Source organism: Adiantum capillus-veneris, chromosome 3, assembly GCF_014529385.1.
Source record: "Adiantum capillus-veneris isolate H3 chromosome 3, ASM1452938v2, whole genome shotgun sequence".
NCBI classification, from domain to species: Eukaryota; Viridiplantae; Streptophyta; class Polypodiopsida; order Polypodiales; family Pteridaceae; genus Adiantum; species Adiantum capillus-veneris.
Window position 1 is genome coordinate 95373749 of NC_140933.1, and position 22573 is coordinate 95396321.

At 44.0% G+C, this 22573-nt stretch overlaps 2 protein-coding genes across 4 annotated transcripts in view; both read right to left on the minus strand.

Annotated features, from left to right (window-relative positions):
- Positions 1–6266: 6266 nt before the first annotated feature.
- On the minus strand, positions 6267–7010 carry LOC147461335 (uncharacterized). The gene is made up of 2 exons (XM_086508909.1): positions 6871–7010; positions 6267–6775 (listed from the first exon to the last, which is right to left on the minus strand). Exons 1-2 carry the CDS (start codon positions 7008–7010, stop codon positions 6706–6708), a joined length of 210 nt encoding a protein of 69 aa, XP_086365035.1. The 3' UTR covers positions 6267–6705.
- The window catches only part of LOC147461334 (plant/protein (DUF810)), a 113276-nt gene continuing 96969 nt past the window's right edge, over positions 6267–22573 (minus strand). For all 3 annotated transcript variants that reach the window (XM_086508906.1, XM_086508905.1, XM_086508907.1), the window contains 5 exons: positions 7845–7951; positions 7690–7767; positions 7508–7603; positions 7321–7416; positions 6267–7217 (listed from right to left, as the gene is read on the minus strand). In XM_086508906.1, the coding sequence (XP_086365032.1) occupies positions 7032–7217; positions 7321–7416; positions 7508–7603; positions 7690–7767; positions 7845–7951 (563 nt within the window). In that variant the 3' untranslated portion in view covers positions 6267–7031. The remainder of the gene's footprint in view (positions 7218–7320; positions 7417–7507; positions 7604–7689; positions 7768–7844; positions 7952–22573) is intronic.

Sequence of the window (22573 nt, forward strand, 5' to 3'; positions counted from 1 at the left end):
GTAATAGCTTGCAAGCTATACCAAAGCCGAAAAAAAAACCAGCCATATACTTACCTTCATCATCCCAAGATATCCATAATTCATTAGCGACTTTTTAGGAACAGTAGTGTCCCAAGAGATTAAGAACAGTAGCTCAGTTATTATGCCAAGAGCCCAAAGTATCTGTTTATATACTTACCTTCAGAATTAATAGACCCATGATTTCATTATACTAGCTATTGGCATCCTTTTAAACAAAGAAAGGTAATATCCAACCAAGTTTGTGCAAGGCATCAGTTTATTTTTTCCATACTATGTAACAATCAAATGAATAACTCTATTTCCCAATGAGAAAAAACCAGTTTAAACTACACAAAAGCCAGTCATTATGCCGGTTTTTTCAAGGTCATGCAGCGGCTAGAATCAGAGCCTAACGACCAATCGGCCATCACCAAATGTTGCCTCCATTTACACAGTCGGGACAAAAAACCAGTTCCCCATCAAGAAATATACATGTCCAGATGTAGCAAATGTTAAGAACTGCCATCAAGCCAAGCCAAACCATCACACTCACACACACATATACACACATACACACACTCACACACATACATATAACAATTTATGCAAGGGTGAAGTCGTGCAGTGGCTATGTATAGAGCCATTTACACCATTCTGTGAAGACCCCCAGATTCTATGCAAGCATTCCCTTCAACAGAAAACCACAAATCATCTCAAGTCCTAATCCATTTATGCCATGGCTCAATAGTTTGTCCTTCTTATGCTTATGACTAATAGACAGTGTATAAATCAGACGGCACCAATCTTTACCAACCATGCATAGTATTGCAACAACAAACAAACCAAAACCGAAACTTGTAGTAAGGTAGAACATAACACCTGTGTTGCTTGAGATGCAAGCTCCATTTCTTTAGCAAGTTCAGACAGTGGCAAAAATAAACAGAAAAAAGATGTAATCCAAGGCTAAGTGAGGGCCAGAGTTTGCCCTCACCTCAGTTTATATAGGATGGTGTGCACGCTCCTAGAGCGAGTAGGATGAATGCATTCGGCCGCCCTCAACTGCGCGAGCCTGCAAGTGCCATCACCTGGGGAGGGTGATAGAGAGTGGACAGGGGCCGCCTACCCCGTGTGATGATAGCACTCATTTCTTCACGCTTTGTTTAAGCGGGGTTAATGTCCCATTTTAAGGCGGTTTTTATTGGCATAGCAAAAAGGTATCACTACTATCCAAAATGGGGGGGGGGGGGGGGTTAAGGAATTATGACCAGTGTGTGTGTGTGTGTGTGTAGAGAGAGAGAGAGAGAGAGAGAGAGAGAGAGAGAGAGAGAGAGAGAGAGGAGTGGTTGAAAGAGAGTGAATGGAAAGAGATAAGGCGGTCAAAGTTGGAATTTGGGGTGTAGTAAACATAGTGTGTAAACATAGCGTGTGTGTGTGTAGAGGAGAGAGAGAGAGAGAGAGAGAGAGAGAGAGAGAGAGAGAGAGTACATATTTGGCATCGTTGTCACTCCCATTGATCACCTTATCTTGAAAAGGAATGTAAAACATAACATCATCAGCATCAACTCACAAAATTAGTATGCCAAAAAAAGATTTAAAGATGCCAATTTGTTGCTTGTACACACTGATTTCTAACCTAAAAATGTCTAGTTCGTGACAAATTAAGTGCAAACTAGAGATGCAATATGAAAAACTTGATAGATCCAAACTACAAACAACACTGATTAAACAATATACTTCTAGTCTGCCAAAATTATGCATCTGCAAGAGCTTTTTTTGTGAGTTTTAGAGCTCTCACAACTGTTATGTGAATGCAAAAATGAATTACACACAAATTTCCACACCTGATTCCACTAGTTTTGAAACTAACAAAGCTAATTCTATGGAATTAGCCAACTAACACCAATGTGTGCGTGGATTCACACTAGCTTAGGTTTGGACTCCTTGGCAACGGCACCAATTGTGCAACCATCATAGCATAGCGGAGAGTCTGCACGCGCGTGCACACACACACAAGCAATAGTCTATTGTGTAAAATTTGGTGAGCTCATACTTGGCTAGGGCATGAAGGAAACCAAATTGGAAGTATGGGAATCTAAACACACACAAACGGTACTCACAACCCAACTCAATCTACAAGACCTACCTATACACAGACGCAACCTTAAGCTACAATGTACAAAATCCCCACACAAAGCATGCACACATCAATCTTTCAAGAGCCTTTATTGTACAAGATGAACAAAGCTAAGTTTTCCCACTTTCTTGGAAAGAGGGGCTATTAAAACTCTTACTTAAACAAGCATAGTGGGTCTTTTGTACATTGGCAAACAATTACACTTCTCCATGTGATGCACAAAATTTGGGCTATATTTTTTATGCTCTTGCGTCAATTTTCATAAATCAAAGATACTTAAATGCATAGGGATTGGCGTGCTTCTATGTGGGGGCCATATTAGAGTATGCAACCTATTGACATTGTTCGCAATTTGGGATATACTTTTGCATGGTGTGTTACTTCTTCCCAACAAGTGGAACATGTGCTTCAAAATGTATCTCACAAGTTGTGTTATTGAAAAAATTTCCTTTGCTTCTACACATTCATTTGTGAATTTTGTACTCTACTTTGATTGATTACATTTAGTTCTTTTTGCCATTGTTGCATTGGTCTACCAGCTTTATTGATGCTTTCATGTCAAAAAGCTAACAATTTTTTTCAGTAAATAAGCATCATAAGAAAGCCTTACACTTGTTGTCCGTGAATTTCACTCGGAGGATTGACACATCCATATTCATGTGTTGGTGCACAAGGATTTGTTATTGATTTACTTTGCTGCTCTAAAGCAACCTCTGATTCAACTTTGACATTTATGTGTGAGGTAATGACTCTACATTTGGCCATCGGCGAGTCTTACCGTAGTTCGAGCGAGATTTCTTGAGCGACCTAAAACCCGAGAACATGTCTAAATGGTTAGGATCTACAAAGCATATGTGTATAAATAGTTCTTCTACATTATGCTTTTTTTAGCACTATATTTTTAGTCATTATTAGATACCATCACTTGGATAGATGCACCCAATTTACCTATGAGTTGAGGGAAAAATCATTGGCTAGATTTCACTATTATAGTGTGAATGGATTCCTTTCTACATCTAGATGCATTTAAAAGGAGATCGTATAGCAAAGGAAGTCTAGCTTATGTCATAGGTGTAGAGAATTGCCAATCGTTAGCGTGGGCAAGACTTGTATTTGAAGAGCAAGATTTTGAAATTCATAAAAGACTATGAAGGCCCTGACATCAAAAGGTCCTCTAGGCTATCTAAACGGCATACAATAAACATATGAGATAAATACATGAATAGGTATCACGGCTACAAGAGTTCAAAGCTTAACAGTCCAAATACAGAAACTTGAGATTTGAAGCTGATTGTGAAAAAGGGGCACTAGTGCCTTTATCTCATGATAGCTATTCAGATTAAGTACATCTTTACACTACATCTCTCTCTCTCTCTCTCTCTCTCTCTCTCTCAGCAAAAGGTGAATGGAATTATTGAAAGGAACACCAAGACTGGTCAAGACGGGCCTCAACCGTGCCCCCTTTTAGTTTAGATCTAAATACATGCAATTCAACAATATTGAAGGCATTCATAATCACTAGTGGGCTGTTATTGTTGATTGTAGGATGGACTATTAAGAGTAGTTTGGGCTTGAAAAGGCAATATGCTTCAACCTTAGTAAATTAAATAGTTCTTCGTTGTTGCGGGCTTCTGTATCAAGCAATTGACTTGGTCTCGAGTCTTCAGCAAGTCGTCGCTAAATATACGACTTCGAGGGTTACCCTAGCTCTTTTTTGGCATTCAAAATTTCATCCATTCTTTTTCTCTAACTCCGGCGTCCATGGCTAGAGAGATGGCTAGAGAGAGATATATTTTTTGCTCTTGCTCTTCTTTGGTAGCCTACTCAAAAGTTCACCCACTCCTCCTCTCTTCAAATTTTTGCCCTCTCTTCTTCTCTCTAGCACCCCACGCCGACGTGCATGGCTAGAGACGCTTTTTTCCCTCTTGCTCTTCTCCAGTACTCAAAATTTCACCCATCACGCCATCGTGTATGGCTAGAGAGAGATATTTTTTGCTTTTGCTCTTCTTCGATACTCAAAGTTTTACCCCCTTCAATATTGCCCACTCTTTTTTTGAAGGTTTGGTTTGTTTATGTTATTAAGTCATGGCATGAAGAATATTGAGAGATATATTCTATCTCAAAAAGGAATAAGATGCTAAGAGATCCATGAAAAGTTTGAAGTTGAAAATAAATTATTGAACACGTTTCTCAAAATTTTGACACGTCTATAACTCCTTAGAGAAACAATATTTCTCATTGTATGAACAATTTTGGATAGATAATAACATTTAAATTGAAAACAAATTGTTAGCTTTCTTAAATTTGGGTGTCAAGAACTAATATATTTCACTTAAAGCATGCTTGGATGCATCAAAATTCTATATGGGCCTATGCAATTTATGAAAATTTATTTTAATCTTAAAGAAACTTATCTCAAGTGAAACTTATAGAATTATGTATCATGTATCGTTTGTATAATTGAATATCTACATTTTTTTAAAATCTACACCTCATTATTTTTTTCTAATCTTAGGGTACCTACTCAAACAAAAGGTACCCATGGTAAACTGAAATATTAAGGAGAAAAAAATTACAAGTTTTATGACTATTATATTTTGGGTCCACAAGAGGATATTTTGAGATTATTTTTACATGCATGGCAAGTAATCCAATTCCTAAAAAAGAGACACCTAATTGTCTTGTTTTGGTGCCAAACAAGTGTTTATGCTAACGTAGCAATACCTAAGGTCAAATAGTTTCAATGTCACAAATCTATTATTGAGATCTATTGCACCATTATGTGTGTAATGTGCTTAGAGTGGTTCTAACTATTTTAGCAATGGGTGTTTTGCCAAGAGCAATACCAAGGAGACTTGAGGAGGGGTTGTTGGTCGATCAATAATAAAGAGATGAGATCTTGTTTTCCTTGATTAGCTTGGTTTTCATGATAGTGCACCTTGCACTATTTTGATCGGTTTAGGGGTCACTCGAAAAATCTCGCTCTGGGTTTGGGATTCCTTGCCATTGGCATACCTCTTTTTGGGATGTAATTTTTGGTTACTTTTCGAACTCCATACCTGGCTTTCCATATACCACTTGACTTGCTACTGACTAGAAAAGAGTCACTTGTCACTTCTCTTGGCATAAGTGATTTGAATGATAGATCTTTTTTTGCTTTCTTGACTACATTATCTAATCTTGGGCTTAAGAAAGCATATTTCTTTATTGGATTATCTTGTGGATGACCAAGGACAATGTATTTCATTTTGTATTCCTTGACATCATTTTTGGTATGAATAATCATTACCACGCTTTTTAGATACTTGTTCGATTGCTTCAAGTTTTATTATGGCCCGAGTTTTCACCCTATCATTATCACCTTTACTCATCACAACTACACCTAGCCTAAAAATTTCAGCCAAGGCTTGAGGTCTCAACTTTTGGGCACAGCATCCACATCCGGCCAAGCTTAAATGTTGGAAAGTATGCCCCAGCTTGTGGTGACAACCACAAGGCCTGGGGGGGAGAGAGAGTCATTGTCATTTGCAACCATGTGGCCCTTGAAAGAGGCCTTGCTATTGCAATATAAAGATGAAGAAAATGGCTAGGAACTTCTTGTCCTACATTTCTTAATCAATACTACTTTTAAGGGTGTAAAGCATAGAGAGGTTCAATAAAGAGCACATTTTGGAGGGCAAAAGTGAAGCAGAGCTATAACATGGTTAGAAGGTGTGAAACCTTTCGTTGCTTTAGTAGACCATTACAAACGAAATGGCTGCATTTGGTTCACTGAGTAGGGCCAACATCTTTATGATTTGCGAAAAAGTATCATAGCTTCTATTGCCATACTCACGTAAAGGGACTTGTGGACTTGAACATTCCCCTTGAATGTAGAGAGAGCCAGAAGAAGATGCCCCACATAACAAGATAATTGTTATTCCACATGAGGGCACCATGAGACAAAAGTTACTTGATTTTGATAAGAATAGAGACTAGGCTTCAAGCAAGCTTTATCAACTCAATATAGTTTCAGATTCATCTTTAGCTCACTTCATACTACGCTGATCTATTTCCTTACTACTATCCAGAGAAACTAAGCTGAGAAAAGGTGAGTCAAACTCAGCACAAAACCTTAGTGATGAAGGAGCTATTATGAGAAAACAGAGCCACTTAAGCTGACCGACTTAATAAAAATCCATCACATCAGTATCATGTTCCCAACCACAGGTTACAACTTGACAATTTACATGTTTGGAACTACGCCCGAAGACTCCGCTCATTACAATTGCTTAGAGCAGACCATATGCTCATGCAAAAGCTCATCTACAGAAAAATTCCCCTGGGATTGTAAATTCTGAGACACAGATGTGGCTAATAATCTTCATGATGAAAAGGTGGTTAACTCTCATATCATTTACACAAACAAGGTAGAGCTGCAAAGGTCGAAAGGCTAGCAATGAGGCTCTTACATTGCAGCATTGGGAGCTTTCCAAAATCGAAGTGGTCTTCGAATCCTGTCCTAAGAGGTAGGAACCCAGCATTCTTTTAATGTGTACTTAAGACAAGGTGCACTCAAATGCATACCAACTTTAGGGAGGGCCACAGATGCCTTCAAGACCAGAAATCCACTTGATAGACTTGCCACATGACCTTCTGCATCTGCAAGGCTTTTCAGCTCTCAATACCCTTTTCACCATTTGAAGCTAAATCAGGTATTAAATTGAATGTATCTATAAATGAGATCCACCACTTACAAAGTGGAGATAAGTGTCTTCAAATGGACAATATAGAAGAATACACAAGGGCTCAAAAACTTTCCATGCCAAAACGCCATGCTTAGATATTGATCATCTGGAAGCTTGAATTTCTTGTACGCATCTTGAGCGCGGTCCATGGCTCTAGTGGGACCCCATGTTTATGAGCATGATTTCGGAAGCTTATATTGTTTCTTCAAGTAGCTGGATGCCTCCGTGTCCATCTTGTGGCAGAGCACGCGCAGAAGAGTATATTCATCATTGGCCGTCTTTACATCTTTCTGTGGACCTGCTCCAATCACCATCTGCTCACTTGCCCCTTTTAAGCTCTCAATAACAAACCGTGCCTGCAAACAAGCGATCAAAGAAGCCTGTAATCCTGCATTGTTCTAAGTGTTCAATCAACCAAACATACAAGAGCTCCATTCACCACCCACAGAACGCACTTACATCCTTTCTGTAGAGATCCACAATCTGCCTGACATGAGATGCCATATTCTCAACAACTCCTCTTGGAAGACCCTCACCATCAGCCATAAAGAGCTCCTATACCAACAAACATGTTCCGAAGGTTGATATGGGTCTTCATTATGGAGCATAAATAAGCACCTCTTTTAATAACCTGACTTGCACACACCTTCAATACCCTCAAATCATCCTCAAGCGCATTTGCATCTGATTGTGAGAAGAATCTGGTGGGACCTCCATCTATTAGCACTCTTACCATGCCATCCTATGACAAGAAATGGTGTAAGATTGGGTATCTTGATCATAGGAACACAATTAGTAAAGCAATAGTTCCTGACGAGCAAAACCTACAAGGGATGCCTGGAGAAGGCCTAACACAACTCGATCACGTAGTGGCTCCACAATTATTTCACAAATTTGTCCAAGAACCTACACATGGAAGCCCAGAATGAGTGTTTCAACAATGTGGTAAACAGAGGCAAAATTTATTATATTTGAGTACTCACTGAATCAAGACTCCCTGTAACTTGACTGATACCAGCTTCCGAAACTCCTCCTTTGTACAGGCCCTCAATAAATGGTTCTCGCAAATCCCAAAAGATGACTTTGATTCCTAGGAGTTCAAACATATGAACATGTTCAGCAAGTTTTCCCTGGATCATACCTTCCCTTTGACACTCTCTCTCTCTCTCTCTCGCCCCCCCCCCCCCGGAGGTGTGGGGCCGATATGCAGCATCCCTATATACAGTGTTGGGGCAGCCACCTCTACCAGATCCACCAGAGCCATGCCCACATACATATGTCTTCTTTACAGCGGAGATGGTAAGGAAAGCCATTGACAGGATGAAGTATGGGAGAGCTCATGATCATGAGGGATTAGTGGCCAAGCATTTTATTCATGCCAGAGATATGCTTGCAGAGCTTATAGCTATGATGTTCAACCGTGCTGTGTGTGAGGGCATGCCTGAGACTTGGAGTTTGTCTACTATTGTGCCTATCCTAAAGGCAGGAGACCTATGGAGCCTAGAAACTACCATACTATTATGATCGGTCACACATTAGCATGGTTATACGCATCCATTCTCGAGCAGCAGCTGAGCAGGGAGATAGGACATGCAGGTTTCAGGAGGGGTTTCTCAACTCTTGATCACATCTTGACTCTACGAGCCATCCTTGAGGAGGGCAGGTCACATGGCAAACAAATATATTGTAGCTTTGTGGACTTCCGCGAAGCTTTTGATACAATACCCAGAGCTAGACTGATGCGGGGACTACAGGTCATGAGGGTACCCAACAGAGTTCATTTGGGGGATTGTGGCTTTATACCAGTGTAATAGGGAATGGGCGGAAGGCAGCCCAAACGTTCCAAAACGGCGTTCCGGACAAGTCCTATTTCCGAAACGGAGTCGGGGATTCAGCCACGACTTCTGGAGCGCAAGCAAAGAAACAGAAAAGGAAGCCTTTTATGCGCAAGTCGCTCGAGGAAAAGAAGGTCCTAATGGCTGAAAACAAATGCTTTATATGCGAGCAGCCTGGTCACTTTGCTACCAATTGTCCACAAAGGAAAGAACCAGCTGACTCAATTGATAAAGAGGACCAGAAAGGCAAGAAGCCTAAACGCACGGCAGGTTTGGTGCCAGATATGGCGGGTGATAGGCCAAGTACAGATGCCAGCGAGTTATGCACAGCATGGGGTAAAGTTAGAGATCAAACGGCACTCATCCTCTTTGATCCAGGTGCCAAAGCAAACTTTATCTAACCAGAGTTAGCTATGAAGCTGGGCATCAGAGCTGAAGAGATGGGGTACGCAGCAGAGGCAGGGTTGGCATGTCCTGGCCACTCAAAGTGTGTTACTCCCATTATTGGAAAGCTGCGTCTGCATATTCAGTCATATGTAGACACAAAAGAATTTTATATCATGCAATTGGAAGGGTGCGATGCGGTACTTGGAATTCTGTGGATGTTTAGTGTACATGGTGTGCTAGATGCCTTTGGCAAGATGATCACCCTTCAACATAGGGGCAAAACTCATGTTTTGAATGTAAAGCTCAAAGGGGAGTCTTTTGTTATTGTATCTGCTTCTGCTATCACTTCTGTAATAAAGAATTATCTTTCTGTCTACTTGATTTTTGCACGTGATGTCTCATATAATTGTCAGTCAAATTTATCTATGTTAGATAAAGAAAGGTCAGCATTTTTGCAAAAGTTTAGTGACTGTTTTTCTGATTCATTACTATTGCAATTGCCGCCAGAGAGACCAGAGGATCATCGGATAGATTTGGTGCCAGGGTGTAGCCCACCAAATAGACCTCCATACACGGTTAGCGCAACGCAACAGAAAGAGATTATGGGCCAGGTTGAGGAGTTATTAGAGAAGGAGCTGATTCAGCCTAGTTCTTCACCCTTTTGCTCATGGCGCATGTGTATTGATTACTCTGCGTTGAATAAGAATACCATCAAGAATAGGTTTCCTATTCCTAGAATTGATGATATTCTCGATCATTTAGAGGGTGCTGCAACAGGATAGACCTTAAGAGTGGGTACCATTAGATTCGTAAAAGGCCCGAGTATGTACACAAGACTGCGTTTAGAACAACATTTGGTCTCTATAAGTTTCTAGTGATGCCGTTTGGGCTAACAAATGCTCCTGCCACGTTCAACAGAATGATGGACCGGATTTTCCGCTCCCATCAATAGTCTGTTGGGACGTTCTTCGATGACATGATAGTCTATTCAAAGAATGAAGAGGAGCATAGGCGTCACTAGACCATTGTGTTCGAAGAGCTGTGCAGTCACATGCTACTTGTCAATCTTAAGAAAAGTGAATTCTTCCTGAAAGAGATCCAATTCCTTGGCCACATAGTCTCAAAGAATGGTGTCAGAATGGATCCCGCAAAGGTCGAAGCTATCAAAACATGGCAAGACTTGAAGACTGTGCACGATGTCAGAAGCTTCTTGGGATTGTGTTCCTACTATAGAAGGTTTATCAAGAATTTTGCAGAGATAGCATCACCTCTTCACGCTTTGCAAAAGAAAGAGGTCACTTTCAGATGGACCCAAAAAGAGATTTCAACTTTTAGTCTCTTAAAGGAAAAGTTGACTTCAGATCCAGTAATTGTTTTGCTAGATCTTAGGAAGTCATTTGTGGTCCAGTGTGACGCGTGTGGTAGTAGCATCGGAGCAGTGCTAATGCAAGATGGACGGGTAATAGCTTATTAAAGCCGAATTTTGCAAGGGCCAGAGAAGACTATGCAAGTCTATGAGAAAGAGCTCTTGGCCGTGATTCATGCGCTTTCTAGCTGGAAGCACTACCTTTTAGGTGCTGATTTTGTTGTCCAAACAGACCATCAGACCTTGCGATACTTCTTGACACAGCCAAAGTTATCCAAAAAGCATATGCAATGGGCAAACATTCTTTCTATGTTCGACTTCCAAATTATGCATGTGGAAGGCAAGAAGAATGTTGTGGATGATGCATTATCAAGGAAGCCACAAATTTCAGCTGTGTCAATTCCTTATCATCATGAGTTAGACGACATGAAGGAACAGTATGCTACTGACAAAGATTTTGCAAGGATCTTTGAACAATTGCAAAAGGGCCAAATCATGAGCACTACCTCCTCAAAGATGGTTTTATGATGATGCATGGTAGACTTTGTGTCACTAGGCCATTGCGACATAAGGTCATGGAAGAGAGTCATGTCCCACCGTATGCAGGGCATCGTGGTATTGATGCGACAGTTAAAGCGGTAGAGACATTCTTCTATTGGCCTACCTTGAGGAGACATGTGGATGCCTTTGTGCGAGCATGCCTCATTTGCCAAAAGGTCAAGTTTGACAGGCAAAAGGCACCAGGGTTGTTACAACCATTGTCGATTCCGAATAAGCTATGGGAAAGCATTGCTATAGACTTTATCTTTGATCTTCCAAGAACGCCAACAGGGAATGATGGTATATGGACCATTATCTACAGGTTCTGCAAGCAAGCCCATTTTATCCCTGTCAAGAAGAAGATAAAATCTGACCAGATGGCATGCTTGTTCATGTACAATGTGTTTAAATACCATGGTATGCCACAATCGATTATCAGTGATCGTGATCCTCGCATGACAAGTTTGTTTTGGAGAGGATTGTTTGAGAACATGGGGACTACGCTCAAGTTCTCCTCTTCGTTTCATTCACACATTGATGGACAGTCAGAAGAGGCTAATTCTATTGTCTTAGATCTGTTGAAATGCTGTGTCAGATAATAAGGGCAAGTGGGAACAGTATTTGCCTATGCTTGAGTATGCATACAACAATACGGTGCATTCGTTCATAGGCAAGGCACCTTTTGACATTGTTGAAGGCAGCAAAAAGATTCCTCCCATTTTGCATACAAAGGACAAGATCTTTGAGGCAGATCGATATGTTGAGAACATGGATGAGATGTACAAGAAAATTAAAGTTGCCTTGGAGAAGACTCATGCAAAGCAGAAAAAGGTTGTTGATTGTCACCGTCGTGAATTGTTGTTATCACCTCGTGATTGGGTTTTGTTAAGGTTCAAAAAGGGTGATTGGGTTTTGTTAAGGTTCGAAAAGGCAAGGTTAAAGAAGATGAAGGGCAAGGAATGGTTGTTTCCTAAGCTCAGCATGCATTACTATGGGCCTTTTCAAGTACTTGACAAGATCAGCGATGTGGCTTATAGGCTGAAATTGCCTGATGTGTGGAAGATTCATAATGCGTTTCACGTGAGTCTTCTAAGACCCTTCATGGGTGATGTGCCAAAAGATATGCCAGATAAGGATCAGCCAGAAGTTGGGAACTTGATGAGATCCTGGTACCTGAGCAAGTTTTGGCACATAAGGACAGAAAAGTTAAAGGACAAGTTGCAAGTTAAAACCTACTTATGCCCCAACCCAACGTGTACAAAGGAGAGGTAATGATAGGACTACCACACCAAATGTACATATGACTTCAGTGTAATAGATGGAAATAACAAAAGTATGAAGGTCTAATTAAGTCATTTGTATCTCTGTGTTACGACCTTTCTTGCGGATACATGTGATGATAAAAGAGTGCTAACAACACAAGATCATCAGTGGCGTGTATTTATGGTATGCAATCGAGGACGTTTGCGATTTCAAGAGGGGGGTATGTCACGAGGTGGCAATTGTTAACTATGTCACGAGGACGTAGCAATTGCTAACCTTAGTTGTTGGTTTCTTTCCAACGATTTTTATTTTATTTTTAAGACTCTCTTTTTGAAGTTGCAAATGGTTGGACATTGTATGGACAATGTGAACGGTAGTTTCACCCACAGTTGGTCGGCACTGGAATTCATATAGTAAGAGGATGTCTAGGCTCAGTTCAAGATCATAGAGCTCCACCCGTCGCACTTAGCAAGTTGGTGGATACTAGGAAGTGAACTCAATAAAGGCATTAGGCCAAGGTGGGTCACCAAAGAAAAGTACCCGACAGTTGGGCCACATTGCATTTTTGGATGCGGTCCCAATGGGGATAGATGGTCAGAAGACCAGTGGAAGCCCAACGGAAGCATCTCCTAAAAATTAGGAAACTGCTATTCTGGGCCATGAAATCTATTCGCGTCATTATCTCCAGAATGACAAGGGGAACATTTTAGGACTCTACCGCAAAGTCAACTAGGCAACCAATCGGGAGATTTTTAGGCGGTAACCCCGAAAAGGGAAATGGCTTGTAAACGTGCCAACTGGCACATTTTTGTGCACTTTCCTCATGCAAGAAGAAGTGGCGCTGAATTTGTAGTTGAGAGGCCTTATTTTTGCATACTGTCACAGGTTAAGAGCTATGGAGTGCATGCCTTCCACTCTATGTACAGTGTGGTGCTAGGAGTGATGACCTGCACACTATACACTGCTCTCTCTCTCCCCTATGGGCAGTTATGTGATGCCCCACAAGAGGGCTCTTCACTTGACTGACGTACAACAGTGTGGTTTCATGTTTTTGTGATGAGGCAAGAGCCTCCTTGAGCAAGAACAGGAGGAGCTAACTGCTACTCCAAAAGCACGCACTGGTGAGGGTGATAACCTCACTGTACAGGTGCGATTTCAGTGCTGATTATGCGCTGTATTTTGACTGTTTTTCAGCCATAAACCCTTGAGAATAGTGCCCCACTGCTAGAGGGCACTTCGGGGACTGTTTAGGGCTCAAAACAGGGCGAAAACCAGTAAATACAGCGACCTGAATTTACTGTTTTGGGCCAGGAATCAAAGGGTTATGCCAGTGGAAGTGAGTTCCAACAGGGGACTTGGTTTCGGGCAAGTTTTGGGACTATTATGCTGCAAAAATTTTGCCAAAACGGGCGGTATCTAGCTGGATATAGGTAAAGAATTCCTAGGACTCTACTTTGTAATCTACCCTCTTAAAGAATAAAGAAATACCGAAAGGGGCGCCAATTTTGGGGCCTACAAGTTGTCGGCATCTTCTCGGAGCATTCTAATTTCCGAGCCGTGTGTGTACTTAAGTGTTAATTCCCATCGCAGGTTCCTTTTGCAAAGTACTCTCTCTCTCTCTCTCTCTCTCTCTCTCTCTCTCTCTCTAAAGTAAAGTAAATAATTTCGGGTGAAAGCCAAAGCCTACCGCCCCACGGGCCTGTTTGAGCAGGCCATTGTGAGCAGAGGTATTATTGTGCCTGGTAGGACTCAGTGGATTACTCTGCAGGTTCAGGGTTGCCTCATGGGTATCCTGAACATTTATGCACCCAATGTGGCAAGCGCACGTGCAGAGCTTTGGTCTCACGTTGTAGAGTCTCTACTTCATGCAGAGCAATGGTGCATTGGGGGTGACTTCAACATGTTGGAGGACCCCTCAAACAGGATTGGTGGTAGCCATGCTACTGTGCACGGAGCTGAGTTGGCAGCTTGGGAGAGGCTATGTATGACTTTGAGGGTTTCAGATGTTTGGCAACACTCCGGCTTTGTGAGGCCCCCAGACAGCTTGGCTTTCTCTCGCTCGGCCCGCAGAGTGGGAGGAGTAAATCTATCTCGGATAGATCGCTTCTACGCTAGTGACCACATCTGTGACTTGGGAGAATCAGTTTGCATCTTGGCTAGGACATATTTTTCGGATCATGCACCAGTGATCCCCACGGTGACAACTAGACAGAGGAGGGGAGCATGATGCTACACATCCCTGAAAGGATCTTGTTGGACTCAGAGCTAAGAGAGCGAGTGGTGGCTCTTTGGACAAAGGGCTTGGACACGCAAGATTCTCCTGCTCACAGAGTGGCCTCTAGACTTGCTCAGCTTAGTCATTTCTTTCTCTAGGAGTGTACGACCCACCTGGCTGCAGCAAGGAAGGAGCAGCAGTGTCTCCCTCGAGGCGTTGCTTTCTTGCAGAGGATACAGGAGTAGCACCCAAACAGTCCTTGGTTGGAGAAACAGTTGCAGCACGCTCGCCAAGAGCTTGCCAGCATAGAGGAGAGGCGTCATGAGTTTGCTTTTCATCGACAAGCATCTCAATGGACCCAGGTGGGTGACAGAGTGACTGGGTCTTTCTTTGAGGTAGTGGGACCCCGTCATGCGCCAGCTGAGGAGACCTAAGGGGTCAGTTTCTTCAAAGCCAGAGGATATGCGTGCAAGTTGCTACTGACTTCTACTGTGACTTGCTGTCAGCAGAGTCTCAGTCAGCGTGTCAAGATGCATGCAGAGGGCAGGTTTGGGCACAGACACCTTGTCTTGTGACTAAGGTGATGCGTCAGAGACTTAAGCTACCTCTCCAGCTAGAGGAGCTCCATGTGGCCCTCAGAGCACTTCTCCGTGGTAGTTGTCCCGAGGAGGATGATTTGACTCCCAGTTTTTCCTTGGAGTACTAAGACTTGTTGGGCACAGACCTTTGCAACGCTTTTCAATACATCTTGCACACAGGAGAGATGCCTAACAACATGAGTGAGGGCTTGATCTACCTCATTCCCAAGGAGGGAGGCTCCTTGGATGAGATTTGGCAGTGGCGACCCATTCAACATCCTCAACTCAGCCTACAAAATTCTAGCCAAGGCTCTGAGCTTGAGGATTCAGCCACTTCTAGAGAGCATTATACATGGGACCCAGACACGTTTTGTCAAGGAGCACAGTGCCCTTGACAACATCTTCACTTTTTAGGAGGCCTCGGCCCTCGCTCGCCTCGGAGGTGAGGATCAAGTGATACGTCTTCTCGATTTTGAAAGGACTACGATGGAGTGAACTCGGACTTCTTGGAGGGTACTCTACGTAGGATGGGCTTCTCAGATGCTTGGATCAAAGGTGTGTCGGCTCTCTACAGACGTGCACACAGTGAGGTGCTTCTGGCAGGTGGTAAAGGAGACCATTTCATGCTCACACGCTCAATCCGACATGGCTGCTCTCTAGCCCCCTTCCTCTTTCTGTTCGATGCTGAGGCGATGAGCAAATTCTTGGTTTCACAGCAGGTTGGTTTACATAGCTTAGCGCTCCCTATTCGGGACGATGAGCTCTTGGATTTTGAGTTTGCAGGTGACTCAGCTTTGTACTTGGAGGGCCAAGAGGCCAACCTGCACAAGTGTGAGCAGGCTCTAGAGACGTTTTGTTGTGCATCAGGCGCACTGATCAACTAGAGGAAGACAGTGTCTTTCTGGGTTGGCAATGCTCCTATGCCTGATTGGCTGCCAGGTGAGGGTTTAAGATGGATTCCCCCAAGGACTGCAGTTCGCTACGTGGGCTATCAAGTTGGCCTGGACTTGTCCCCTGAGCAGCAGATTGCTCCCCTCCTCCTGTCCATCAAGAGGAAGTTGCTACATTCGAGTTCGGCACGACTCTGCAGAGTTGTAGTGGCCAACCAGGTGTTGTTGGCTGCTATGTGGTACATTACATCTTGTTGGATCTTTTCGAGCTCCTGCATCAGCCAGGTAGAGAGGCTGATTGTCACAAGACGGGCACCACGTGCCAATAGAAAAGAGCAGACTGAACAGACTTTTAACACTTCAATAACAACTGAATTGAAAGAGAGAGACGACACGCGACAGGGAGTGGCAGAATTCCACCCCAGAGAGTATTGGCCCCAAACTTTGGCGTCCCTTTCAGTATTTCTTTATATTGCATCAACACAGTACAAGCCAGTACTCCAGACTCTACACCTTCTCCAAGAAGCATGCCAGAGAATGCGCCCTAGCCTCATATTTAAAGGCCCTTGGCCTAAAAAGCAGTTTACAATAAAAAGCCTTCAAACTTAAAAGCATCTCGTCCAAAAGCAAAGCCAAAAAGCTGCCAGCATAAATCACGGAAATCCGTACAATCTGCCACGTCATCAACCAACGAAAACACGAAAATCCGTACAGTCTGCCACGTCATCATGTCAGCGCAATTTTCAAAATTTTACCACGTCATCAGTGTGTGTGTGTGTGCAGGTCCTGCTTTATTTTAATTCTTCGTCCCTTGGGGCCCCATCGGACGGGGTCCCCATAAGTTGGGAGGACTTCTTTTGTTACTTGTTCTTCTTAGGGTTTAGGCCCCTCGGCCGACATCTGCAAGTTGACTCCATTCTTCAGGGCTTTGACACGTCAGCAGTTTGTTACATCTCCCCTTCTTGAAAGAGAGTAATCGTCCGCGATTACAACATATCTGCAAAACAACTCAAGTTAGCTAAAAAAAACAAATTCCGAGAGACATTCCAAGGGACAATCAGTTTGCTCTTTTTATTAAAGAGTTAGCTTCTCCTTTTTGCTCTTTTGATCAAGGAGTTAGCTTCTCCTCTCGGCTGTTTTGATCAAGGAGTTAGCTTCTTCTTTCTGCTCTTTTGATCAAGGAGTTAGCTTCTCTTTTCGTCCAGATCGGAACTCTTGATATTCCGGCGTAGTAAAATTAGCCATCACACCCAGACCACAGTGATCTTTCACGAGTGTCCTGATGCACTAAATTACATACCCACGCAATCTCATCCAATTAGGAATATTCAGTGGTTGGCACATCACAATGCAACACAAATGCTTACAAATGCATGTTACAAGACATAGAAACATAAAGTCGCCGATGAACACTCCTCCCGCATAACCTAACAAGGTCCGGGCCGGGAGATATTCAACGACTCCCTCATCATTCCTCCCACATAACCTAAAAAGGTTTGGGCCGGGAGATATAGAGGCCTTTTACAACCAAACGCCCCCTAGATCGCAACCTACGTTTTGGAGGTGCTGAGAGTAACCACTTCTCAGACTTCTTAATACTCCTCCCTCATAACCATCCAAGTGGTTGGGAGTCACAACAACAATTACTTTACAAGCATACAACCAAACGCTCCCCAGGCATCGGCCTGCGTCGTTCCGAGGTTTTCAAACATACAATGAAACGCTCCCCAAGCATAGGCCTGCGTCGTTCCGAGGTTCAAACAATACCAAGACAATATTTCTCACTTCTCCACCCGGGAGTAAAATCACCAATCATTGACACCAGTATCAAACCAGAGTCAAACAATTCAAATCGGCACCAAAACAGGTTCAAAACAGATACCATCCATTCCAAACAGGATCACCAAATAAGATTAAACAACACTCAAACTTAAAAAGCAATCTCGACGTCAGTCGAGCTCGAAAAGTCGATTGACTTTCCATCTTGAAACCTGCACCAAAAATTAGGGTTAGGTTCCTTCCATGAGGTCGTAGCCAAGCACAGCATGGTCCATCAACTCTTGGACAGACAGTGTTTCTTTGGCGGTGATGGTAGTCCCAAGAGATAGCAATCACACCGAACGTCCAAGGTCATCTGCTCGTGAAGAGACATCTATTGAGAGATGTCGAGAAATTTCAAGTTATAATCTGTTAGGGTTTCCATGGCAAGCATTTCAGGATACCCCACTCTGCCAGAAGTTGCACTCCGAAGGAAGATGTCAGAAACCATATAACTTCGGACAAATTTTTTTCTTGAAAGCTTGCCAAGTACTTGGAGTGTGCGGCTTGGTTGCTATAGACATCAACATCTCCATGGCACTGCTTTTGAGAAAAACAGTGACTCGAAACAAATATCGGATCCTTCTTTGCAAGTGATCTTAATGGCTAATAAGTCCGGGTTGGAGGCCGAAGATACCTCAAATAAAATTCCAAAAGCTCTGTCTGCTCTTTTGTAGGACCGGTATGCTTTCAGAAAAGCACATGCTTAATGCTCTGATACCACTGTCACAAGACGAGCACCACGTGCCAATAGAAAAGAGCAGACTGAACAGACTTTTAACACTTCAATAACAACTGAACTGAAAGAGAGAGACGACACGCGACACGGAGGGACGGAATTCCACCCCAGAGACGATTCGCCCCAAACCTTGGGACCCCTTTCAGTATTTTTTTATATTGCATCAACACACTACAAGCCGGTACTCCAGACTCTGTACCTTCTCCAGGAAGCATGCCAGAGAATGAGCCCTAGCCTCATATTTAAAGGCCCTTGGCCTAAAAAGCAATTTACAATAAAAAGCCCTCAAACTTAAAAGCATCTGGTCCAAAAGCAAAGCCAAAAGGCTGTCAACGTAAATCACGGAAATCCGTACAGTCTGCCACGTCATCAGCCAGCGCAAAACGCAAAAATCTGTACAGCCTACCACGTCATCATGTCAGCGCAATTTTCAAAATTTTGCCACATCATCAGTTTATGTGTGTGTGTGTGTGTGTGTGTGTGGAGGTCCTACTTTATTTTAATCCTTTGTCACTTGGGGCCCCATCAGACGGGGTCCCCATAAGTTGGGAGGACTTCTTCTGTTACTTGTTCTTCTTAGGGTTTAGGCCCCTCGGCCGACATCTGCAAGTTGACTCCATTCTTCAGGGCTTTGACACGTCAGCAGTTTGTTACACTGATCAGGAATTTTCTTTGGTCAGGGCACACTCTCAGATAGTCCGGGCCAAACATGGCAGGTCATCACTCTACCTTGTTCTCAGGGGGGGTTGGGGATCATTGACCCACCACAGCAGAGTAGAGCCCTTCTTGGGAAGTTTGTTGTTAGAGGACTGCTTCCAGGGAGGAGCCCTGGAAGGATTTTTTGCTTCAGCGGCTTCGAGCTCGAGTGCCTCAGGCAGGAGGCCCTTGGAGACCTTCCAACAGATGGCTCTTTACACAGATGCGCAGAGTTTGTATAAGCAAAAGACTGGAGGATCGTTTTGCTGTGAACCTACTTCGCTCTGGGAGCAGCTACGGAGAGGCCTGGAGCAACACAAGCACACCTACACGGAGGAGCGCTTGAGACAGCCCCTTGTTTGGAACCCCATGGTCAGCACTCAGAGAGGCCACTTGGTTGGTAGTAGGCCTCTTGGGGTTCCATGGCAGAGGGTCCAACACGCACTCTAGGTGAGTGGCTTCAGTTCTCAGGTTTGCTAGAGGAGTTACAAAGCATCCAGCTCTGCAGAGCATGAGGGGGGTGCAGAGCATGTGTCAGGACATCACAGAAGCAATACCCGCTAAGTGGCTTGCACCTCTAAAGGCAGCAGCTCCCAGATGGATGGGGGGCCTTCACGCGACTGGAGGTCCTCAGCGGAGTTCGAGCTTGCTCAGAGACAGTACCCTCCATGTTCTTCGAGATACATGGCGAGGGTCGACTACATAGAGTCTTAGTAGAGGCTCCACACGTTGCAGAGTGTTGTTTTCAGAGGATCCGAGTAGTGGGCATTTGCGGGAGAACTTGTGTCATCGATCCTGACCCGACAACTCTTGAGATAGGGCTTTGGGCTTGGGAGAGCTCTCCACTGGCACAAGTGCCGTGGGATCCTAGAGTGATTTTGAAGGGACACTTTCTCCTCAGCCGACCATCCAGGGGTCCCTTTCTTTCAGTACACTGTTCGACTAGGACGTCACATACTGGCAGCACAGAGAGAGGCTCGTCCTGCTGCAGCACCTCATTGGCAGGAGGAGGGTCTCACAGCTGAGTTCCTGTCAGTTTTTTGGGTGAGGTTGTGGGACGCTAGACAGCCGCGGCAAGTCACGCTGTTCCAGCGGCTGGTTGCACATAGAGCTACAGCAGTGGGGAGTTGGCTTGTACATAGTGGCCTTGCGGCAGCATGTGCAGCTTGTGACCATCCTTTGGAGAGTCAACGTCACTGTTTGTGGGATTGCCCTATGGCACAGCAGGTTTGCCTTCGGGTCCTTCGACTGATGCCAACTCTTTCCACAGCACGGCAGTACACTTGGGGGGCAGGTGCTTGGTCCACTCTCACAAGCCCTGCACTATAGTTGGAGCTATCCTCCACCAACAGGATGATAGTGATACAGGGGGGTCGACCTACACTCCAGTCTGCTACAGAGCTTACTCCACAGGAGTGGTGCAGTGAGAGAGAGGTGTGTTGGGAGCTCGTCTGCGGCCTGACACTTTGGTTCATCTAGCGGGCCCGTTGCTTCCGCATCTTTGAGGCTCGCCTTGTGCCAACAGCGGAGACTGTTGGAGATTTTTGGCTAGAGCTGATCCATACTCTCAAGGGACAATTCGAGACTTCAGGGCAGCTCCGACCGCATGCGGGAGCATAGAGAGGTGTTCCTTCGACTAGCTCTGGCGCCCCTGGCCTTTCTTCACCATGGTCCGGGGTGTGCTCAGATGGCACTATTGTCCACCTGTGTGGTTTTCCCCTCCTCCCATCTCCTGATTTAGCCCTCATTGTACATATGTTGTTTTTTCATTGAGAGAGTCTCCCCTTATGATTGTTGTAGCCCTCTCTAGTAGAGGTGGTTGTAGCCCTATGGACAATTTCATTAATTAAAAGAAGGATCTTTTTCTCGGGAAAAATTAAACAAATAAATTCGGCGAAGAAGTTAGGCAGAGCAGAGTACAAGTGTCAACTGCAGGTTGACACATGTGTGAAAAGATTGATCAAGTACTCTAGAGACCCAAGATTTGCGAAACACCTGAAGAATTCAGTGTAACAGGGAACGGGGGGAACACAGCCCAAACGTTCCAAAACGGCGTTCCAAACGAGTCCCAATCCCGAAACGGAGTTGGGAATGGAACGCCATTCCGGAACGGGGTGCAACCAGAATGGTGTTCCAGATTGAGGGGAATGAGGCGGAACATGAGGCAGAACGGCAAGACGCAGGGCGGAACGGGTAAAAGTAGACATTTGGGGGCAAAAAAGTTGGCTTTTGGGGGCAGATTTGGGGCTGTTAGAGGAACATTTTCGGTGCAATCTGAGGGCAGGTTAGGGGGTAGATTTGGGGGCAGTTTTGGAGTTTATTTGGGACTAAGCTGAATGGAGGTAATTCAAGCCTTACTTTAGTCGACCGTTCCGGCCTCCCCGTTCCCGTCCCGTCCGGACCTTCCCGTTCTCTTTCCCCGATTGATGAGATTCACTCGAGTTGGCGTGAGGCCATTGATTCTCCTCTCAAGATGGGAGGAAAGCTGAAAGGATAGACGAGTGTAGAAAAGCGAAAGTTGTACTCGCAAGAAGAGTTGGATAGAGCCATTGACCATAAGATGAACCGGATATTGAAAGGCTTGAAGCACTCTCGAAAGAAAAGAAAATCGGTGAATTTCCCTCGTTATTTGGGCCAGAAGTCAAGTTTCTGGGTGGCAAGTAGATCCAAGAAGCGTGCTTGTTTCGAGGATGACTCAGATTTTTCTTCGTCTTCAGAGAGTTCCGACAGTTGGTCGTCGTCTAGTTCCAGAGAGAATGAGAAAAGACGGAAGAAGTCGAGAAAAAGCAAGAAAAGCAAATTTGTGAAAAAGTCTAGAAGGCTTGGAAGGCCATCTAGCACGTCAGAGGAGGAGAGCTCATTCTCTTCTGACAGTGACCAATGAGCAAGGAGTCAGACCGTCAGGTTTCAGACGATTTCACGCTACCAGGACACCCATCAAGCCCTTGAGTTTGTACAACAGTTTGACGTCACCTTCTCTGGAGGACGGTTTATAGAACACTCCAAGGTGCAAGGGGTGGCATCTTACTTGAAAGGAACTGCATAGACATGGTGGTCTACTCTGTTGTTACGCAGAGAAGCACCTGCAACGTGGTTAAAATTCAAGAAAATGTTTACGTCAACTTGGATATCAGATGAATATGAAAGAGATGTCATCACGGCTTGGCATCACTTGACAATGACTAAGAAAGATACATTGGATGACTATTGCCAGAGGTTTTGGGATACTTATTTGCCAATATCTTTGTTTCGGAAGATCACTTTGAGAAACCAGATTGAGCGGATTTGTTGTGGATTACCAACAGAGATTCGAGATTATTGTCTAAACCAGAAGGCTCACTCTATTTAGAGACTTATGGGACATGCTAAGCAACGATTTGGAATG

What these genes read in the sequence shown, in the direction of transcription:
- LOC147461335 (XM_086508909.1), bottom strand. Translation starts at nt 7,010, where the DNA reads ATGGACCGCGCTCAAGATGCGTACAAGAAATTCAAGCTTCCAGATGAT. An exon ending in AAGACACTTATCTCCACTTT is followed by an intron (nt 6,776 to 6,870) that starts GTAAGTGGTGGA and finishes AAAGCCTTGCAG; the next exon opens with ATGCAGAAGGTCATGTGGCA.